Consider the following 23,746-nt stretch of genomic DNA (forward strand, 5'->3'; position numbering starts at 1 on the left):
AGAGTATAGATAGGAAATGTTTAGAGGGATATGGACCAAACACGTGCAAATGGGATAGTTTAGATGGGCATCTTGGTTGGCATGGATGCGCTGGGCCGAAGGGCCTGTTTCCATGCTGTGTGACTCTATGACTCTTAAGCTGCAGTTAACAGAACTGAAGAGAAGGGGAATGGGACTGATGGGATTGCTTTATTGGGAGCTGGCAATGTCCAAATGACCTCCTACTGCCTTGTAATCAGTAAGTAAGAATAATAAACTACTATTTGGTAGAGGAACATAGAAATTGCAAGATGAAAATTAGAAAATGTCCATCTAGTTCACCTTCTATCACACTGATAGACAGATGATTGCAGTGGTGGTAGAGTTAACGTAGTGGCAATCAAAATCAACTCGTCGCCAGTCGCATGAAGGAATGATTTGGGAACCATAGTTCCAAAGTCATCTATCTCACCCATTCCATTTTCTGTTTTCATTTCAGATTCTACCTTCTGCATTTTTTTCTCATACCCGTACCAAATGCAGTCTAATCTGGTTGACTTTTGGATCAGTGGCCATCAGACCTTTCCCGTGACTTCTATTTTCCATCAATGAATAAATTAAGAAGTAGTTTAGGTATTTAGGTAAACTAAAGAAATTAGCAGAGTAGTTAGGGATAAACAATCTTCTCTAACAGGAGACTTGAAATGAAGGAAGTTTACTTTAAAATTATAAGTAGGCAATTCAAGGGTGATGTCGCAAAACACTCCTCCATAGAAAGGGCAATAAAATTATCCCTCAAAATGCTATTGACTCTGGGAACTTTCAAAAGTGAGGTTGATAGATTATGGCTGAGTAACAGTATTAGGGGTTATGACACCAAAATGGAATTGAGAAACCAATCAGCCATGACGTAATTGAATGGTGGAATGGAATTGAGGGGCTGAATGGTCCAATCCTGTTCCTATGCCATTATTCTATTCAGCTATTCTGAGATTTATCTATAATGTAAACATTTGTACATTTATGTTATAATTTGTTTTGTGGGAAATCCATGTTTCCTTAGCTTTTGAATTGGAATATCACCACGGCACGATACCTGCAAGATCAAGGCTTTTCTTTAGGTTTGTCGCACGGCCTGTTCGAAGACTTCGTTATACTTGGACAATTAGCTCCAAGATTCTATCTGCTAAAGGTGGGTACTTTTACTTATGTATAGAATAGGTATTGGATTTTTCTTCTGAAACCTGGTTGCAGATTTGAGATCTTGTCTCTTGGATTTTGTTCTAGATTCATAAGTGAAAAGCATTAAGGCTACTTAATCTGCAGCACACAAAATTGCTGCTAATTTTGCAAAGATTGGCATACTTATTGAGAAGTGCCAAGGATGCTGATATGTAAAATAGAGAAATATAATAAAAAATGGTTTCCATTTATAACATACTTTTAGAACTTAGAATGTCTCAAAGTATGTTAATGCCAATTAAATACTTCCTGAAATTCGATCACTTGTATGATATAGCAAACATAACAGCCATTTGCATACAGAAAGATCTCACAAGCACTTAAATGACTAGATAATCTGTTTTAGTGGTGTTGGTGAAGGATGATTATTGGCCAGAGCATTGGGGGAAAAATATTCCTGATTTTCTATGAAATAATACCATGAATTTTTACATCCACACAACAGGTCAGATAGAGTATTGGTTTGGCTTCCCATCTGGTAGATGGTATCTCTGACAGTGCAGCGCTCCCTCAGTGCTGTAACGTAAACTGAGATTACATGTACAAGTCTCTGGAATGGGATGCAAATCATTGACCTGATTTTAAATTGTCAGTTCATAACTTGTCCACTGTGGTGGACCCCAGCTTTCTGACCCAGGCCTGATGGGACCTGATCACACACGTTGGGCTCAGGCCAGGTAGGGTGTGCACCCTGACAAGAGGTTTGTGTTCAGATTGGGCTCAGTCCTGCTGGTCTAGCCCCAGCATGGTACCTCAGCCAGGACAGGATGTGCTGCTTAATGTCACCACACCCAGCACTGCTATTCTCATAGCAATGGTTGGGTTATGCATGGAAGAATTGACAACTATTCTAGGTTGGGTTCAGAGTGGTTGGGTCAGGCCCTAACTGTATACCATGTCACATGGTAACATGCACATTAACATCAGCTTCTGAACTTCAGAATCAGAATCGGGTTCATTATCATTGACCTGTATGATGTGAAATTTGTTGTTTAGCGGCAGCAGTGCAGTGCAAAGACATAAAATCACTGTAAATTACAAAAGTATGTAATTAGTGTCAAAAATAAGGAATAATGTGTTCATGGGTTCATGGACCATTCAGAAATCTGATGGCAGAGGAGAAGAAACTGTTTCTGAACCGTTGAGTGTGGGTCTTCAGGCTCCTGTACCTCCTCCCTGATGATAGCAATGAGAAGAGGGCGTGTCCCGGATGGTGAGGATCCTCAGTGGTAGTTGCCTCCTTCTTGAGGTACTGCCTCTTGAAGATGTCCTTGATGGTGGTGAGGGTTGTGCCTTGATGGAGCTGTCTGAGTCTACAACCCTCTGCAGCTTCTTGCAATCCTGTGCATTGGAGCCTCCATACCAGGCTGTGGTGCAACCAGTCAGAATGTTTTCCACCGTAACTGTATAGAAACTTGTAAGAGTCTTTTGTGACATACCAAATCTCCTCATACTCATAACGAAGTAGAGCCACTGGCATGCCTTCTTCATGATTGCACAGTTCCAATTAAGTTACTTCATTCCCTTTTTAACTTGGAATGAATTTATTTTCCCCAGAGTTTGAGTTGAGAACCTGTCTCCGACACAACACAATACCAGTGATTGTTAACTGTTGTTCATTCTCATAATCCTTTCAGTGCCAGAGGCCAATGCAGGCAAAGAGGAAAAACCTTTATGTTCTGTGACAGCAGATGGTGTGTATCCAATGATATTCATCTCAGATGCTCGTTGTCTGGGGAGCATTAGTGGCATCAGCAAACAGCAGCTTTGGCGGCTCTTCTCACTCGACCTACTCAATGAATACCTGCAGCGTGATCCCACTGAAGGCGAGCTGTTGTACCGGGTGCCAACCAGACATAGGTAAGGAACCATGGCCAAAATACATGAAGACAACCGAGGAAATAGACAAACAAGGCTTGAATGGCGAGTTAAATCAGATGGGGGTCATTGTGCTGCTATAGACATCTTGAGGACATCTTTGTGTGGTTTCAGACCCACCAATGAGATTGATTCCACAACTGACCTCTGAAGAGAATGGCCTAGTGAGTAACTAACTCAAGGACCAATTAGAGATGGACTGAATGCTGGTTTTGCCAGTGCCTTACACGTAAATAAAAGAAAGTGTTGGTTGTCCGAAATACATTGCAGAGGATGTCATGGTCTTTATAGGGAATGCCGGGAAGATGTACTAGAAAGGCACCAGAGATGAAGGAATTTAGTTGCACGGAGAAGCAGGAAAGACTGGAGAAGTTAGGCTCATTCTCATTAGAACGGAGAATGTTAAGGAGAGATCTAATAGAGGAATTTTGATAAAGGAGATGGGACAGATGATTTCAGTAGACAGGAGTCAAAAGATCAGTGTTCCTTGGTTAAAAGTCATTTACAGAAGAGTCAGAGTGGGAGGTAAGAGGAATTTCATTTAAGATAACATATCTTTATTAGTCACATGTACATCGAAGCACACAGTGGAATACATCTTTTTGTGTAGTGTTCTGGTGGCAGCCCGCAAGTGTCGCCACGCTTCTGGCGCCAACATAGCATGCCCACAACTTTCTAACCCGTACGTCTTTGAAATGTGGGAGGAAACCGGAGCACCCAGAGGAAACCCACACAGACATGGGGAGAACGTACAAACTCCTTACAGACAGTGGCCGGATTTGAACCCGGGTCGCTGGTGCTGTAAAGCGTTATGCTAACTGCTACACTACCGTGCCTGCCGTGGTGAGTGGTTATAATCTGCAAGTGCAGTGGAAGCAGATCTAGCAGCTGACTTTCAAAAAGATAAGATAAGATAAATGAGGTAGGTACATAAACTATAACACAATACATGCAAAAGATAGGAGCTCATTGATGGGATATGGACATCACTGTCATCTACAGTTGATTCCTCATTACAACTGAACTGAGGAGGTTATTAACATCATATATAGGTTAGACTGGTTAAGGATGGTGGATTTGGTTCACTGAAGTAAACCAGATGGGTTTTTAAAACATTTAATAACTTCATGATGATCATTATTTTCTCATTAATTCCAGATTAGTTTAGTTACTTGAATTGATGTTTCATCGGCTGCCATGATGAAATTCAAACTCATCTTTGTGGATTGATAGAAGAACCTTCTGGATGCCTGCTCTGTAAATTACTTGTACCCGCTTAAATGAGCCATTAAAACAATGCCCTAAATGGCTTCCTTTTACAATGTTGATTCTTTGATATAAATTTCTCTATATTGAATTGCTTTTCCCATCTATCCAACCTGCCCGCCTTTCACAATTTTCAGTATGCTGCAATCATTCACATGCCTAAATCAAATTTCCTCAGCTCTTTAATTTGAGGTCCCACGTGATATCTTTATAGGCTTTCACAACAAAGGAAATAGTTTCTTTCTATCTGTCCTATTAACACCTTTAATCATCTTTGCATTTCAGATGTTGAAAGTTCAATATATCCAAGTTTCTCAAAAGGAGGGCCAAATCTTGTATGCGCAGGCTGTATGAGTTTATCTAGGATGCTTCTGCTTAGATATAATTTCCATTGTATCTTGCTAGAATACCAGATGGCGTAGGAAGAACAACAGGCAATCTGGGACCACAGCAAAGAACAAATCCAATTGTTCACCTCTTCAACCAAAGGAGTTTCTTTCAAATTTATCTATTTGCAGGATGCGGGCATTGTGGTGAGGCCAGCATCTATTTTCATGACTAATTCCCCTTGAGAACAGTGGTGATGAGCCATGCTGTTGAATTGCTGCAGTTCTTTTATTGAAGCTATTCCCAGTGTGATTGGGTTTAGATTTCCAGTGTTAAGATCTAGCAATGATGAAGTGATATTTTTCCAGACTTGGATGGTGCCTAACTTGGAGAAGATGCAGGTGTTTCTGTGCACCTGCTGCACTTTTCCTCTGGAGGTAGAGGGTTTGGATATGCTGTCATTGTGGTTTAGGTAAGTAACTGCAGTGCATATTGTAGGTGCTACGTATTGGTAATATGGAGGGAGTAATTGTTTTGGTTGATGGAGGGGATGTTCTAAATGTTGTTGAGCTTCTTGAGTGTTGTTAGAACTACAGTCATCAAGGCAAGTGGGGAGTATTCTTCTGACTATGCCTTGTAGATGGTGAACAGCCTTTGGGAATCAACATAACTCACGAAAGGATACCCAGCCCAGACCTCTTTGTGTAGTCGCAGTATTTATCTGGCTGTTCCAGTTAAGTTTCCGATCAATAATGATCCTCCGGGTTTTGATAGTGGGAGATGCTGAAATAGTAATGCCAGTGAGTGGCAAGGGTATGTGATTAGATTTTCTGTTGTTGGAGGTTGCCATCACTTGCTGGAGGAGGGTGAAGTGGAAGTAATGTAGTTATAGAAACAGAAGTCAAAGTGAAGTTTATTGTTAGATGCACAAGTCCATGTGTGCACAGGTGCAATGAAAAACTTACTTGCAGCAGCATCACAGGCACATTGGATCAGATAAGCAGCATTCAATAGATAAACTAAATTAAACATAAATTATACACAATTTTTACAAGGAAGAACACAATTAGGACAAAACAAAGTCCATTTTAGTGCAAAGTGATTAAAGTGGTGATAGTGTTGCTATGCTGAGGTTGTGATTAGTAAAGGGATATGATAGCCCAGTGGTTGTTACTGGACTGCTAACTAGAGTTCCGTCTGTTCATCGAGAGAAATGAATTTGAAACCCACCATGGCGGTTCAGGAATCTGAATTCAAGTAGAATGAAAGATAAGATAATGCTAAGTGCAAAACTACTGGATCATTATTAAAATTCCATCTAGTTCACATATCCACACATCCCTGAAAGTTGCCTCACAGGTGGATAGGGTAGTGAAGAAAGCTTATGGGGTGTTAGCTTTCATCAGTCGAGGGATCGAGTTTAAGAGCTGCGAGGTAATGATGCAGCTCTATAAAACTCGGGTTAGGCCACACTTAGAGTACTGTGTCCAGGTCTGGTTGCCTCATTATCGGAAGGATGTTGGAAAGGGTGCAGAGGAGATTTACCAGGATGCTGCCTGGTTTAGAAAGTATGCATTATGAGGAGAGACTGAGGGAGCTAGGGCTTTACTCTTTGGAGAGAAGGAGGATGAGAGGAGACATGATAGAGGTGTACAAAATATTAAGAGGAATAGATAGAGTGGACAGCCAGCGCCTCTTTCCCAGGGCACCAGTGCTCAATACAAGAGGGCATGGCTTTAAAGTAATGGGTGGAAAGTTCAAGGGAGGTATCAGAGGAAGGTTTTTTACCCAGAGAGTGGTTGGGGCATGGAATGCGCTGCCTGGGGCGGTGGTGGAGGCAGGTACATTGGTCCAATTCAAGAGATTACTAAATAAGCATATGGAGGAATTTAAAATAGAGGGATATGTGGGAGGAAGGGGTTAGATAGTCTTAGGCGAGGTTTAAAGGTCGGCACAACATCGTGGGCTGAAGGGCCTGTATTGTGCTGTTCTATGTTCACTAATGTCATTCATGGAGGAAATCTGTCACCCTTACCCCATCTGGGCTTTCTGTGAATCTAGACCCACTGTTGTGGTTGATTTTAACAGCCTTAGCCCAGGGTCAATTGGGGGTGTGTCATAAATTCTGACGTTGTCAGTGACATTCACGTCCTGTGAATGAATAATTTAAAAAATAGAGAAAATTAAAGATTATCTGAAGATTGCATAAGTGGAGGTATTGGAAAAGAAGACTAAGAAAAAAGAAAGATCATTTGTGACAGAAGTCTCTGGGAAACATTTACCATGAGCAGGAAAGAAATTTTAGATTTTAATTCAACAGTTTTAAATCTTCCATTTCTGGGCAGTACTGCTTAATTGATGCTGCATTAACAAATGTCATTGCTAAAAGGAAGCCTGCACTATTAATGATGAGCATTAACTTCCTGAGAGTTTAATACGCAACAAACATACAAAGTCCCGATGCAGGGTCTCGACCTGAAACCTCAACTATTCCTCTGTCTCCACAGATGCTCCCTGACCCGCTGAGTTCCTCCAGCAGTTTGTTTTTTGCTCAATATGCAAGTATAATAAGTTCTTAAACATAATAGGAAGGTTGAGGGCAAGATGTCTCATGTGGTAAATTGGTTTATGGTTGTCATATATAACGAGGTCCAGTGAAAAACTTTACAGATCATTTCATTCCAACAGTACATTGAGGTAGTACAAGGGAAAACAAATAACAGAAATGCAGAATAAAGTGTTACAGGGAAAGTGCAGTGCAGATAGGCAATAAGATGCAAAGCCACAATGAGGTCAATTGTGAGGTCAAGAGTCCGTCTTATGTTCATGTTATGACAGTTCAATCGTCTTACAACGGTGGGAAAGAAGCTGTCCTTGAGCCTGGTGGTACGTGCTTTCAGGCTTTTGTATCTTCTGCCCGATGGGAGGAGGGAGGAGAGAGAATGTCCAGGGTGGGTGGGGTCTTTGATTATGTGGGCTGCTTTACTGAGGCAGCAAGAAGTGTAGACAGAATCCATGGAGGGGAGGCTGGTTTCTGTCTTGTGCTGGGCTGTGTCCACAACTCTCTGCAGCTTCTTGCAGTCCTGGGCAGAGCAGTTGCCATACCAAGCCGTGATGCATCCGGATAGGATGCTTTCTATCATGCATCTATAAAAATTGGTGAGGATCAAAGAAGACATACCAAATCGTGTCAAGCAAAATGTGTCAGTGTAAATCTGTAGACAGTATCTCTTCATAAGATAAGATATAAGATAAGTCGCACGTACATTGAAACACACAGTGAAATGCACCTTTTGCGTAGAGTGTTCTGGAGGCAGCCCGCAAGTGTCGTCACGCTTCTGGCGCCAACATAGCATGCCCACAACTTCCTAACCCATATGTCTTTAGAATGTGGGAGGAAACCGGAGCACCTGGAGGAAACCCATGCAGACACGGGGAGAAGGCACAAACTCCTCACAGACAGCGGCCGGAATTGAACCCGGGTCGCTGGCACTGTAATAGGGTCTTGCTAACCGCTACACTACCATCTCTGCCTTGCAACTTGCAGAGTATTTCCTTTTACCTGAACTTGCTGGTCAATTACCTGAACTCGCTGTCTGTAAGGAGTTTGTATGTTCTCCCGTGTCTGCGTGGGTTTCCTCCGGGTGCTCTGGTTTCCTCCCACATTCCAAAGATGTACGGGTGGGTTAATTTGGATTTAAAATGGGGGGCGTGGACTCGTTGGGCTGGAAGGGCCTGTTACCATGCTGTAAATAAAATTTTTAAAAAATTTGTCCATTAATGCTACGTATTACAAATCTACTTATTTTAAGATCTAAGAATCAAACTACAATATTTTGTGTTTTACTTATAGTACAGCCCGATGCCCCCCCGTGTCAACCCCAGTAATGGTGGATTTCAACTTTGGAGCAGCACCCGTGTGCTCAGATCCTTCTATTGTTCTACTAATGCTGGAGAACAGGGAGATCTTGCCTGTTGACTGGTAGGTTACAAACCCAGTAGGGAGTGAGATGAAACCTAACCTTGGTATTCGAATTTCAGAAAAAAATGCAACACACTGTGTTCAAATTTTCCTGTGCAGTTATAACAGAAGTTAGAAAGTGTGTAGTTTTAATTTATTTGAAAGGAGAAAGAATCTTGAAGAACAAGTGGTTGAAATGGTAAAGTAATAAATAGTTTAAAGTGTCCTGCTTCATAAACCAGAGCAGAAAAATCTAGACTGGCATCACAATGCTCTAACTGAAGGAGTGCTGTATGGATAGAACATAGAACATAAACAGTACAGCACAATACAGGCCCTTCGGCCCACAATGTTGTGCCGACCTTTAAACCTCGCCTAAGACTATCTAACCCCTTCTTCCCACATATCTTAAATTCCTCCATGTGCTTATCTAACAATCTCTTGAATTTGACCAATGTACCTGCCTTCACCACCGCCCCAGGCAGCGCATTCCATGCCCCAACCACTCTCTGGGTAAAAAACCTCCCTTTGATATCTCCCTTGAACTTCCCACCCATTACTTTAAAGCCATGCCCTCTTGTATTGAGCACTGGTGCCCTGGGAAAGAGGCGCTGGCTGTCCATTCTATCTATTCCTCTTAATATTTTGTACACCTCTATCATGTCTCCGCTCATCCTCCTTCTCTCCAAAGAGTAAAGCCCGAGCTCCCTTAGTCTTTCCTCATAATCCATACTCTCTAATCCAGGCAGCATCCTGGTAAATCTCCTCTGCACCCTTTCCAACGCTTCCACATCCTTCCTATAATGAAGCGACCAGAACTGGACACAGTACTCTAAGTGTGGTCTAACCGGAGTTTTCTAGAGCTGCATCATTACCTTGCGGCTCTTAAACTTGATCCCTTGACTTATGAAAGCTAACATCCCATAAGCTTTCTTAACTACCCTATCCACCTGTGAGGCAACTTTAAGGGATCTGTGGATATGGACCCCTAGATCCCTCTGCTCCTCCACACTACCCAGAATCCTGCCATTAACTTTGTACTCTGCCTTGGAGTTTGTCCTTCCAAAGAGGAGATGCCATCTTTCATAAAACTGAAATGTTATCTGCTCTTTCAGGTAAAACTAGGGTTTAAACTAGTTCGGCAGGGGGATGGGAACCCGAGTGATGGATCAGAAGTTGGTGCATTTAATGTACAAGTAGATGTAGCATGTGGAAAGACTGCGAGGAAGGATAGGCGGTTGAAAGGGCAAAATTGCAGTCAGTTGGATGGGCTGAATAGTGTCTAATGCGAGAAGTATCAGGAACAAGGGTGATGAACTTAGAGTATGGGTAAATACATGGAACTATGACGTGGTGGCCACTACAAAGACTTGGCTGTCACAAGGGCGAGAATGGCTGCTGGATATTCCAGGGCTTAGATGTTTCAAAAGGGACAGGGACGGAGGTAAAAGAGGTTGGGGAGTGGCTTTGCTGATCAGGGACAGTGTCACAGTTGTAGAAAGGGAGGACGTCCTGGTGAGGTCGTCTACTGAGTCAGTGTGGGTGGAAGTCAGAAACAGGAAGGGAGCGATCACTCTATTGGGAGTTTTATGCAGACCTCCCAATAGCAGCAGAGATGCTGAGGAGCAGATCGGGAGGCAGATTTTGGAGACGTGGAAAAATAACAGGGTTGTTGTCATGGGTGATTTCAACTTCCCTAATATTGATTGGCACCTCCCTAGTGTAAAGGAGATAGATGGGGCAGAGTTTGTTAGGTGTGTCCAGGAAGGATTCCTGACACAGTATGTGGACAGGCCGACTAGAAGAGAGGCCATACTGGACCTGGTACTAGGCAATGAGCCTGATCAGGTTTCAGATGTGTTGGTGGGAGAGCATTTTGGAGATAGTGACCATAACTCCTTGACCTTTACCATAGCCTTGGAGAGGGATAGGAGTAGTCGATATGGGAAAGTATTTAATTGGGGGAGGGGGAATTATGATGCTATTAGGCAGGAACTTGGGAGCGTAGATGGGGAACAGATGTTCTTGGGGAAGTGCACAGCAGAAATGTGGAGGTTGTTTAAGGAATACTTGCATAGTTTGTCCCATTGAGGCAGAGTAAGGATGGTAGAGTGAAGGAACCGTGGTTGACAAGAGATGTAGAATATCTTGTCAAGAGGAAGAAAGAAGCTTATCTAAGTTTTAGAAAGCAAGGATCAGACAGGGCTCTGGAGAGTTACAAGGTAGCCCGGAGGGAACTTAAGAATGGACTTAGGAGAGCTAGAAAGGGGCATGAGAAGTCCTTGGTGAGTAGGATTAAGCAAAGCTCCAAGGCATTCGACACGTATGTGAAGAATAGGAGGATGACAAGAGTGAGGGTAGGGCCGATCATGGATAAAAGAGGAAACATGTGCCTGGAGTAGGAAGAGAGGTCCTTTATGAATACTTTGCTTCACTATTCACCGGTGAGAGAGACCTTGACGTTTGTGAGGATGGTGTACGACAGACTGATATACTAAGACATGTCAACGTGAGGAAAGAGGATGTGCTGGAACTTTTGAAAAACACGAGGATTGATAAGTCACCGGGGCCGGACGGGATATATCCAAGTTTATTACGGGAAGCGAGGGAAGAGATGGCTGTGCCTTTGGTGGTGATCTTTGTGTCCTCACTGGCCACAGGAGTAGTGCCAGATGATTGGAGGGTGGCAAATGTTGTTCCTTTGTTTAAGAAAGGGAGTAGAGATAGCCCTGGGAATTACAGACCAGTGAGTCTTACTTCAGTGGTGGGCAAATTACTGGAGAAGATTCCTCGAGACAGGATCTATGGGCATTTGGAGAAGCTTAAGCTGATTATGGACAGTCAGCTGGCTTTGTGAGGGGCAGGTCGTGCCTCATGAGCCAGATTCAATTCTTTGAGGATGTGACAAAGCACAATCAGCATGGACCAGTTGGGCCGAAGGGCCTGCTTCCATGCTATTAGACTCTATGACTATGACTATATACTAAACTTAAAGCCTGAAAGGCAATAACTTTTCTCTTTGATTTTCTCCTATTACCTCACCAAGGGCATTCCTATTTCCAGTGGACCAACAGCTGGATCTGGAATACTGGGCAGAGACGGGAGAATTCAACCCCACTGAGCTGCATGAGATGAGAATCGAGGACAATCGGCTCTTTACTGTGGAGCCAAAATCTGGATGTCTGTATCCTGGGCAGCGAGAAGCTATTCAACTCACTTACAGGCAAGTTTGCTCTTGAGGTTCGAGATGGTGTGGAGAGCCTACATCTAGGTTTTTGTCTGTGGAGCACAGTACAAATTTCATGGTCTACCCATCCCAGTTTGTAGAATATTTTACTACCATTAAAGCATAAAATAATTGTACCCAACATCAAATGATACTATTCAAGTCTTCCAACCTCTGAAAGATCAGCTCTGTAACTATTTGTCAGACAGTATAACAAATATACTTTTTTAAGTATCTTCCCACCTCCCCCCAAATCCCCCATCACCCATCTCCATTCCACTCCCCCCTACTCCTGGTTCTATCCACCCACTACACAGTTCACCCTCCTCCGCCTCCCCCATCTTTTATAAGATATTTATTTACTAGTCACATGTACATCGAAACACACAGTGAAATGCATCTTTTTGCGTTACTGAGAACATTCTGGGGGCAGCCCGCAAGTGTCACCACGCTTCCGGTGCCAACATACCATGCCCACAACTTCCTAACCTGTACGTCTTTGGAATGTGGGAGGAAACCGGAGCACCCGGAGGAAACCCACGCAGACACGGGGAGAACGTACAGACTCCTTACAGTCAGCAGCAGGAACTGAACCCAGGTCTCTGGTGCTGTAATAGCGTTACGCTAACCGCTACACCAGTTCTAGTTCCAGCTGCCGTACACCTCTCCCCTAATTGTTCTCATTCTCAGCTCCTTTACTTTTCCAGGTCCAGCACTGAGGTAGCCCTTTGTGTTCCTGCTTATATCCCCCCAGCAGCTGTCTCCAGCCCTCACAGTCCCCTCACCCAACCTTGCTCCATCTGCCTCTCAATACTTTTTTTCTTTCTTTGTCTCCATCTCTCATCCACCTGGCACTGTCTCCCAACTCCACCTCAGCTGCCCTCCCCTACCTAGCATGTCCTGCCTGTCATCTCACACCCTTCTCAGTTTACCTGTAATCTCGGAATCCTTTCTCACCGCTCCTTTCTCCTCTTTACACTGGCCACCTCCCCTCTCCACTCTCAGTCCTGATGCAGGGTTTTGACCTGAAACGTCGACAATTCCTTTTCTCCCACAGATGCTGCTCGACCTGCTAAGTTCCTCCAGCAGATTGTTGGTCCAGATTCCAGCATTTGCAGTCTCTTGTGTCTCCAGTATAATGAATATAATTGAAATATAGTAAATAAGTCCAAAAGAGGGTAATCGTTACTAATGGGTGGTAATGTTTTGATTATACTGGAGGAGATGGTAATTCAGTTCTGCAGGGAACTGCTGATCTATCATGACTGTCATTACCAGAATACCATTTGAATGCTAAAGACTGAAATAATTGCAACGATGTTCAGCCAGAAGTGCCTTTCTCCTGAGATCCCCACCGTCACAGATGCCAACTCGATTCATTCTATGTCATATCAAGAAATGACTGAGAGCACTGGGCTCTACAAATGCTTTGGGACAAGGTCCCAACAGTAGTACTGAAGATCAGCTCTCTGGAAGTAGTTGTGCTTCTAGTCAAGTTGTTCCAGTACAGTTAAAACATCGCATCTGCCTGGCAATGTGGAAAATTACTCAGTTATATCTTCCTCGATCATAATCTACCTTGTCATGGCCTTGCACCTTATTGTCTGCCTGCACTGCACTTTCTCTGTAACTGTAACACTGTATTCTGCATTCTGTTATTGCTTTTCTCCTGTACTGCCTCAATGCACTAATGTGGTGAAATGATCTGTTGGATGGCATGCAAAACAAAGTTTTTCACAGTACCTTGGTACATGTGACAATAATAAACAAATTTACACCAATTTAAATTTCAATTTATACCCCATTCACAAATAGCAGGACAATTCTAATCCTGCCAGTTACCACTCAATCATAGCCTGTGAAAGCTGTTACATTGCAGTTCACTCTTGATTCCTCTGTTACTTGAGTATGACATCAAGGAGTCCTGGTAAAACTGAAGTCAATGGTTATCAGAGGGAAGACACTTGAATGGTTGGAGTCACGTCTCTCACTAAGGAGGATGGTTGTGGTTGTCAACCTTCTCAAGGGCAATCAGAAATGCTGGCCAGTGATGCCCAGATCCCAAAATTGAATTTAAAAAAAAGCTGAAAATTCAGGGTGCCACAATCAGCTTCAGGCATCAAGCATATCTACAACAATTTCTAATTTCAAGGTAAACAGCATATGCTCAGAGAAGGAAATGACATTTACCTAATGTAATCAAATCTATAAAAGATAATACGTTGGAACTTTTAGGGAATTCTAGTCCTGAATATGAGTTTTATAATTCAGTACCTGATTGCAGAATAAAGAATATTAACATAGAAACATAGAAAAACTACAGCACAATTCAGGCCCTTCAGCCCATAAAGCTGTGCTGAACATGTCCCTACCCTAGAAATCACTAGGCTTACCCATTTTATTCAGCTCCATGTACCTATGGTGAATACTGATGTAAAGTATTCATTAAGTACCTCCGCTATTTCTTCCGGATCCATACACACTTTCCCACTGCCGAACTTGATAGGCCCTATCCTTTCGCATTTCATCTACTTACTCTTCACATACTTGTAGAACGCCTTGGGGTTTTCCTTAATCCTGCCTGCCAAGGCCTTCTCATGTCCCCTTCTGGCTCTCCTAATCTCTTTCTTAAGTTCCTTCCTTTTAGCCTTGTACTCTTCCAGATCTCTAACATTACCTAGCTCTCTGTACCTTTTGTATGCTTTTCTTTTCCTATTGACTAGATTTATTATAACCTTCATACACCACGGTTCCTGTATCCTCTCGTGACTCCCCTGTCTCATCGGAACATGTCTATGCAGAACTCCACACAAATACCCCCTTAAATATTTGCCACATATCCTCTGTATTTTTCCCAGAGAACATCTGTTCCCAATTTAATCTTCCAATTGCCTGCCTGAGAGCCTCATAATTCCAAGTAAACGCCTTTCTAGTCTGTCTGTTCCTATCTCTCTCCAGTGCTAACGTAAAGGAGATAGAATTATGATCACTATCACCAAAATGTTTACCCACTGAGAGATCTGACACCTGACCAAGTTCATTTCCCAATATCAAATCAAGCACAGCCTCTCCTCTTGTAGGTCTGTCTACATACTGTGTCAAGAACCCTTCCTGAACACACCTAACAAACTCCACCCCATCTAAGCCCCTCACTGTCTGGAGATGCCAACTGATGTTTGGGAAATTAAAATCCCCCATCACAACAACTCTGTTATTCTCACACCTTTCTAGGATCTGCTTCCCTATCTGCTCCTCAATAACCCTGTCACTATTGGGCGGCCTATAAAAAACACCCAGTAAAGTTATCGACCCCTTCCTGTTCCTAACCTCCACCCACAGAGACTCCGTAGACAATCCCTTCACAATGTCCACCTTTTCTGCAGCCGTGACACTATCTCTGATCAACAGTGCCACTCCCCCACCTCTTTTGCCTCCCTCCCTATCCTTCCTGAAACATCTAAAACCCGGCACTTGAATCAACTATTCCAGCCCCGGAGCCATCCAAGTCTCTGTAATGGCCACCACATCATAGCTCCAAGTATTGATCCAAGCTCTAAGCTCATCCGCCTTGTCACAATACTCCTTGCGTTAAAATAGACGCATCTCAAGCCTGTCTGAACACTTCCCTTCTCTATCACCTGCCTATGGTACTTACTCCTAGCTTCCTCTATTTGAGAGCCAAACACCTCTTCCCCAGTCTCTCCAGTACGGATCCCACCCCCCAACAATTATAGTTTAAACTCTCCCCAGTAGCCTTAGCAAACCTCCCCACCAGTATGTTGGTTCCCCTGGGATTCAAGTGCGACCCGTCCTCTTTGAACAGGTCATACCTGCCCCAAAAGAGGCCGCAATGATCCAGAAATCTGAATCCCTGCTCCTTACTCCAATCCCTCAACCACGCATTTAACCTCCTCCTCATTCTGTTCCTATATCCACTGTCGCTTAGCACAGACAGTAATCCGGAAATTACTACCTTTGAGGTCCTGCTTCTCAACTTCCTTCCTAGTTCTCTATAGTCTCTTTTCAGGACCTCATTCCTTTCCCTACCTATGTCGTTGGTACCAATATGTACCATGACCTCTGGCTGTTCTCCTTCCCCCTTCAGGATATCTTGGATGCGATCTGAATCATCCCGGACCCTGGCACCTGGGAGGCAAACTACCTTCCGAGTTTCTTTCCTGCGTCCACAGAATCACTTGTCTGCCCACCTAACTATAGAGTCCCCTGTCACTAGTGCCCTCCTCACTCCTTCCCTACCCATCTGAGCCACAGGGCTGGGCTCTGTGCCAGAGACACTGCCACTGTTGCTTCCCCCAGGTAGGCTGTCTCCCCCAGTGTTACTCAAACAGGAGTACTTATTGCCATGGGGTACAGCCACAGGGGTACTCTCTAGTACCTGACTCTTCCCCTTCCCCCTCCTGACTGTGACCCAATTGCCTGATTCCAATGGTCCCGGTGTGACCACCTGCCTATAACTCCTCTCTATCACCTCCTCACTCTCCCTGAACAGACGAAGGTCATCGAGCTGCATCTTCAGTTTCCTAACACGGTCCCTCAGGAGCTACAGCTCGACACACCGGGCGCAGATGTAGCCTTCCCGGAGGCAGGGAGACTCCGGGAACTCCCACATCTGACACTGAGTACAGGAAACCGCACTCATACCCTTTCCTTTCCTCAAGTCACCTACCTTTCCTCACCCCTTTACGCCTAAGCCCGTTCAGCCAAAGCCCAGAACACTCTGCTCCCTCTCACTCCGCTGCCCGCTCCAACTAAATAGAGGTTGGAGTACATCTCAGTCCTTGAACCTGTGTTTGAAGTAAAACAAGTATTCAATCTTCAATAGTGCCTCCACATAAGAGCAGCAGAAGTTTATTATTATACAAACTCAACAATCATACTTCAAATGAGACCAAGAGCTTTCACTGTAGAAATGTTATACAATAGTTAAGATAAGATAAGATAAGATATCTTTATTAGTCACATGTACATTGAAACACACAGTGAAATGCATCTTTTGCTTAGTTCTGGGGGCAGCCCACAAGTGTCGCCATGCTTCTGGCGCCAACATAGCATGCCCACAACTTCCTAACCTGTACATCTTTTGGAATATGGGAGGAAACCAGAGCACCTAGAGGAAACCCACGCAGACACCGGGAGAACGTACAAACTCCTTACAGACAGTGACCGGAACTGAACCTGGGTCGCTGGCACTGTAAAGCATTACGCTAACCGCTACACTACCGTGCCTGCCCATATTACATAGAGAGAGCACACATTAGTTTATTGACTATGAAGGAATCCAGGACATCCTGTGGTTGTAAATAGCACTAAATCAATCAAAGTTTTAGCTCCACTTTTTTTCTTGGACAGCTTTTTTTTTCATATCTCTGTTGTGGAGAAAATCTGCACTGTTCACAGAGATAGTTACAAATATTTCTCAAAATTATTAATTGCCATGCAAAAGTTGTAACACTGGGTAAAATATATCAAAAGTTAAACATAATTTGACAAAAAGGAAAGTTAAAAATTTTAAACTCTGTTCATGTTCTAGCTGCACAGCTTGGAGTCTTGTCTAACCTGAGATGGTTATCTGGTTACATATCAAATTAATGATCACAACCCATTGTAGTTTGGTTTGACGTTCACGTATGATACTTAAAACATGAGAGCATTGGCTCATGGCGAGCTCCTTAGCACTGATAGCCTATCATATTTCAAAAGTGAAATGGCCTGACAGATTGTTAGCTCATGACAAACCTTTGGTGGTTTGAAATCACTTTGAGCCTTTGACATCTACCAGGTCTTGTGAGCAAATTAGATATTAAAAAGAAAGCTCAGTGATTATTTCTAGTGTTACTCATGACCTCAGAATCTTCCAATTTTTGTCCAATACCTTTGTTGTATTGTTATCACAATTAAGAAAGGCTGCAGCCAATTTGCACACATCAAACTCCCACAAACTGTATTGAAGTACATCAAATAATGTGTTTGGTAGTTAATTCATGTGGAGCATAGCTTGTATGTGAACAATAGCCTGTGAAAGCTATTACAGTGCAGTTTGTTCTTGATTCCTCTACTTATATACCAGTATAGCCATGCAGGAGGTGGTAATCGGTTTTGCTTTAGATCAAATACTTCCTAAAATAATCTACCTGTGGTAAACTCTACAATCCAGTGCTCCGTCTAGGAAGATCAATCTCCTGCTGCTGCTTTCTCTTTGATAAATAGCATGTGTTACGTACCAGCAACAATAGAAACACACCAAGTCATGTATAAGTGTTAAAAACTATTTTATTAATAACTACTTATGATAATAAGAAAAGTAAATATGTTAGATATCAAATATAGTCCCCAAAACTAAACTCAAAGTGTGTGTGTGACAAATTCCCAAACTCCAAGTCCAGGAATAGTTCTCAAAGTTCAGTTTAGAAAGTCATAAGGTCAAACGTGAGCAAAGGCTTTTGCAAAGCCACCATTGACTGAAGAGAAAATGTAGAGAGAATATAGACAGAATTTACAAAATCCAAATGTTCCACGATGGAACCCAAATGACACCTCAATCACAGATGATCTCCACTGCTTTGTTCCGAAGTATCTGCCACACCGAAAGGCATTTGAGACGTGGCCGTCCACATGGATTGTAGTGACAGACACAGTCATTGTTCTTCATCCATCGATACAGAGACCAGCAGTCGGTCTCTCTCTCTCTCTCTCTCTCTCTCTCTCTCTCTCTCTCTCTCTCTCTCTCTCTCTCTCTCTTTCTCTCTCCTTTGACTCACTGAGCAAAAACATCAGCACTTTGTAATCTTGCTGTCGTGATGACACCACACACACACCACTACTCTACTGTACTATGTCTTAAAGGGACATTCACCAAATAGCAACCTGATTCATAACACATGCTTGATTGTATTATTATTTTTAAAAGTTCCTGCTCCTACATCTTTAGCAGTGTATTTGAGCATTTTCCCAATGAAAATTGGGAAAATGCTCAAATTTTCAAAAGCCTCAAAGAGGCTACCTGGCCTATTTGTCTATCTTTCCCACCTTTCTTAAACAGGGGCATTTGGCAAGGCCAGCATTTGATGTAGTAAAATATCACAAAGCAATCTACAAAGGCACAGTCAATACTGAGCCACATGTTAGGAGAGGCAACCGACAGCTTGGTTAGAGAGGTTTTGAGGAGAAGCAAGTCAACAGAGAATTACAGGCAACAGTATTGATTATTGCCTTGTCTCATTAATGGAGCCTAATTCAGATTGATCACAATAACTAAGATTTTTCTCACTTAGCTACAGACAACTCTTCAAGCTAGTGTGGCAATGTTTGTGAAGGCCCAAGCCGAATAAGCACTGAGAAACTTTCCAACATTCTGCACTGGTTGGATTGTGGTAATGCAGTCAGTTAACATGAAGCATATTCTCTGAACTCATTTGGAAGCACTGTGGACAGTTTTGATCCTTTCATTGGTCAGAAGATGTACAAGCTTGAAAACACACACCTCCAGTCTCAAGGACAGCTTCTACTCTGCTGTTATAAGACTCTTGAATGGACCTCTCATACAATGAAGATGAACTCTTGATCTCCCAATCTACCTTGTTGTAGCCCTTTCATTTTATTGTCTGCCTGCACTGCACTTTCTCTGTAACGGTAATTAACACTATATTCTGCATTTTTTAAATTGTCTTTCCCTTTGTACTACCTTGATAGACTTCTGTTTTGGAAATGATCTGTATGGATGGCATGCAAAACAAAGTTTTGCAAGGTATTTCGGTACATGTGACAATAATAAACCAATTACCAATTACTCCTTACCTAAAAAAGATACTGTAGCATTGGAGGCAGCACAAAGGAGATTCACCAGGCTAATTCTTGGGATGAGAGGGATGTCCTGCCAAGAGACACTAACTAGTTTGGGCCTGTATCCCTTAGTTTAGAAGAATGAAGTGTGATCTCATTCAAACATATAATATCCTAAACAGGCTTAACAGGGTAGATGTTGGGATGCTTTCATGAGTGGGAGAGTCTAGAACAAGGGGATGTAATTATAAGGTAAGGGGCTGGTCATTTAAAACTGAGGTACGTAGAAATTTCTTCTTGCAGAGGGTGGTGAATCTCTGTAATTCTCTGCCCCCAGCAGGTGGTGGAAGCTGGATCATTCGATGTATTTAAAGTGGAGGTGGATAAATATTTGATAGATCGAGGAATTGAGGGATATGGAGAGGAGCTGAAGCCAGCATAGATCAGCCATTATCATATTGAATGGCGGAGCAGGCTTGAGGGACCTGAAGGCCTACTCCTGTTCCTGTGTTCTTGTGTACTTAAAACAGGCTGCTCACCAGTGCCCAGCTTAGGTATTGCCAGGACCAACCAGCTGCAGACTTCATCACAGAATCAGAATCAGGTTTATTATCACTGACATATGATACGAAATTTGTTGTTTTGCAGCAGTAGTACAGTGCAAGACATAAAGACATAAAATTACTGTAAATTGCAAAAATAAATAAATAGTGCAAAAGAGGAATGATGAGGTAGTGTTCATGGGTTCATGGACAGAAGAAATCTGAACGGAAGCCGTTCCTGAATCGTTGATTGTGGGTCTTCAGGCTCCTGTACCTCCTCCCTGATGGTAGTAATGAGAAGGGGGCATGTCCCGGATGGCGAGGGTCCTTAATGACGGATGCCGCCTTCTTGAGGTGCCTCCTCTTGAAGATGTCCTCAATCATGGGGAGGGCTGTGCCTGTGATGGAGCTGGCCCTCTGCAGCCTCTTTTGATCCTGAACATTGGAGCCTCTTTCGATCCTGCACATCCTACTAGGCTGTGATGCAACCAGTCAGGATGCTCTCCACTGTGGCTATATACACAGGCTATGGAGAACTGGCACAGATGAGGCTGACATCCTCAATTATCTTGTGTGGTGCTACTATTGTACTAAAGGGCGTAGGATCAGAAGAGTCTGCCAGTTGAAAATAGGGATTTCTCTGAGGCACTCTGAGCCATCAGCAGCAGTGGATACCACCACCATCTGTAAACTCGCGTGACATATCCCTCACACTACCATTACTAAATAGCCAGGGGATCAAAGCTGCTTGAGTGAGGAGTGAGATAGAAAACCTGGTTGAGTGGTGACGCAGAAGCAGTCGCTCTAATGAGCTGTCATTGATTTGATAGATTGAACTAGCCTCCTGTTATGTCATAAGGAAATATGGAAAAATGGATAATCTATTTAGTAATCACTTTGGGGTTTTTGGAAGCTTGCTGTGCACAGATTCACTGCTGTGTATCCTATCTTATATCAATAACTCCATCTAAACAATTTTTTTTCGTTATGAAACAGTTTGGACTGTTCTGAGGTCAGGAGAGATGCAATATAAACGCAGGCCTCTCTCAACTTTTACTCATCTGTCGCAAAACAAAATGCATCCCACCTGTAATGCCATTATCCTTCTCTCAAAGTCAAAGTGGAGTTTGTTGTCACATGCACAAGTCCATGTGTGCACAGGTACAATGAAAAACTTACTTGCAGCAGCATCGCAGGCACATAGCATCAGATAAGCATGTGATTCACAAGAAAAACATAAATTATACAGAATTTTTACAGGAAAGAACACAATTAGAACAAAAAAAAACAACGTCCATTTTAGTGCAAAATGATCAAAGTGGTCACAGTGTTGCTAAACTGTAGTGATTAGGGTTGTGCTGGTTGGTTCAAGAACTCTCTTGCATTTTCAAACTGTAGGATATATTTAAGTTTCCTCAATAGCATTGATTCCTTTTATTTCTAACTTTTATTGTGCTTATTTGTAATATTCTATGTTCTCATAACACTTGGTCATGAACTTTTTTGGCATGAGCAAATTGATGCTGTTTGCAAAGGGGGCTGTCCACACAAAGGATTGATGTCTATAATTTAACCTTTCTCCCCTCAGACATGAATTTATGGGAACCGATCGCATTCCTGTTCTCCTGAAGCTTTCCCATGGTCGTGAAATTCTGGTAAGGATCAGTTTTTGCCTCACCAGCGAGTTATTTGTTTCACGTTGGACGAGATGGGTTGCAATGAGTGGATCTGCGGCAAGCAGCTTGCAACGAGTCACCACGCTCCGGTGCCAGCTTGCATCATGTGGGCCGATAGACTTTAGGAAGAACTAATTTGGGGAAGTATTTTACAAATACTGTTCTATGATTCGGTCTATGTGAAAACAATTGTCGCTCATTTGAAACCCTTAACACTGATAACCACTCGTTCTACATCTTAAATTGCAATGTGATGATACGTCAAAATCATGTAATTGACTGTAAAGTTTTATGGGATCTGCTGAAATTGTGAAAGGCAATACATAAATGCAAATTCCTTACTTCTCTGATGAGGAGTGACTCTCCTGCAAATCGACAAATGGAAACAGTTTCACAAGGTAGTGAGTATTCTAAGTTTGCATCAAATACAGGTTGTGTTCAATGCAGCCGGGGAGTGACCGTGTGTGATGCAGTAAGGGTTGATAAATATTTTCCTTAAAGTGGATTTTATTTGATTAAAAAACATACCAGTGAAAGTTATCTCTGCCAAGCTCTGTACCTTGCTATTTCCTTGAAAAACCCTGGAGCAGGTGCACCGGAATAGCATTGGTCTGGGAAATTCCCATGGAGGGTGCTGCATAAAAATACCATCAATGGGCTATGCTTTCATTTCTTTAACCTAATAACTACTTGCTGGAGAATGCAAAAGAAAATCCCTCTGACCATTAAATAGAACATAAATGCCCATTAATTATATAACGTATAAAGTATCAGAGAGGATTCCGGATGAGCTGTGCTGACTTGTGACACTAAAAGTAAACATTTGCCTTTCTTCTTCCCCGTCTAGAACAGTGTGGTCATCAGGGGAAGAAAAGCTGCTGTTACATTAGAGCCTGCGGTTCCAAGATAATGAGCTAACCTGCCCCTCCCTTGCATTCCATAGAGTCAGTACAGGCCTTTTGGCCCACCGAGTCTGTACCAACCATCAAGCATTTATTTACACTGGTCTCATTTAATTCTCCCTATATTCCCATCAACTCCTCCTGGATAGTGTAGCGGTTAGTGTAACGCTATTACAGCGCCAGCGACCCGGGTTCAATTCCGGCCACTGTCTTGTAAGGAGTTTGTACATTCTCCCTGTGTCTGCGTGGCTTTCCTCTGGGTGCTCCGGTTTCCTCCCACTTTCCAAAGACGTACGGGTTAAGAAGTTGTGGGCATTCTATGTTGGTGCTGGAAGTGTGGCGACACTTGTGGGCTGCCCCCAGAACACTCTGTGCAAAAAGATGCATTTCACCATGTGTTTCGATGTACATGTGACTAATAAAGATATTATAGAATTATAGAATTACACAGCACAGAAACAGGCCCTTCAGCCCTATTTGTCCATGCCGACCAAGATGTCTATCTGAGCTAATGCCATTTGCCTGCATTTGGCCCAAATCCTTCTGGGCCATTTCTATCCACCTGTCTAAATATCTTTTATACATTGTAATTGTACCTGCCTCTACAGCTTCCTCTGACAGCTTGTTCCATATACCCACCATCCTCTGTGTGGAAAAAGTTATCCCTCGGGTTCCTTTTTAAATCTTTCCTCTCTCACCTTAAACCTATGCCCTGTAGTTTTTGACTCCCAAACCCTGGGAAACACACCTGCCACCTTACCTACTACCCCATGATATTATATCCCTCTATAAGGTCATCCCTCAACCTTCCACACTCCAGGGAAATAAAGTCCCAGCCTCTCCTTAAGACCCAAGCCCTTCATTCTTAGCAACATCCATGTGAATCTTTTCTGCACCCTTTCCAGCTTAATGACACCCTTCCTATAGATGGGTGACTGGAAGTGCAC

The 23,746-nt window shown here is 43.0% G+C and overlaps 1 protein-coding gene across 1 annotated transcript in view; it reads left to right on the forward strand.

Moving 5' to 3' along the window:
• Positions 1 to 23,746, forward strand: part of cfap65 (cilia and flagella associated protein 65) — a 154,146-nt gene that overhangs the window by 71,275 nt on the left and 59,125 nt on the right. Inside the window, exons 16-20 of the mRNA XM_052025041.1 lie at positions 1,101 to 1,171; positions 2,865 to 3,081; positions 8,546 to 8,674; positions 11,700 to 11,876; positions 21,810 to 21,876. Coding sequence (XP_051881001.1) covers positions 1,101 to 1,171; positions 2,865 to 3,081; positions 8,546 to 8,674; positions 11,700 to 11,876; positions 21,810 to 21,876 — 661 coding nt within the window. The remainder of the gene's footprint in view (positions 1 to 1,100; positions 1,172 to 2,864; positions 3,082 to 8,545; positions 8,675 to 11,699; positions 11,877 to 21,809; positions 21,877 to 23,746) is intronic.

Source organism: Pristis pectinata, chromosome 1, assembly GCF_009764475.1.
Source record: "Pristis pectinata isolate sPriPec2 chromosome 1, sPriPec2.1.pri, whole genome shotgun sequence".
Classification (NCBI taxonomy): Eukaryota; Metazoa; Chordata; class Chondrichthyes; order Rhinopristiformes; family Pristidae; genus Pristis; species Pristis pectinata.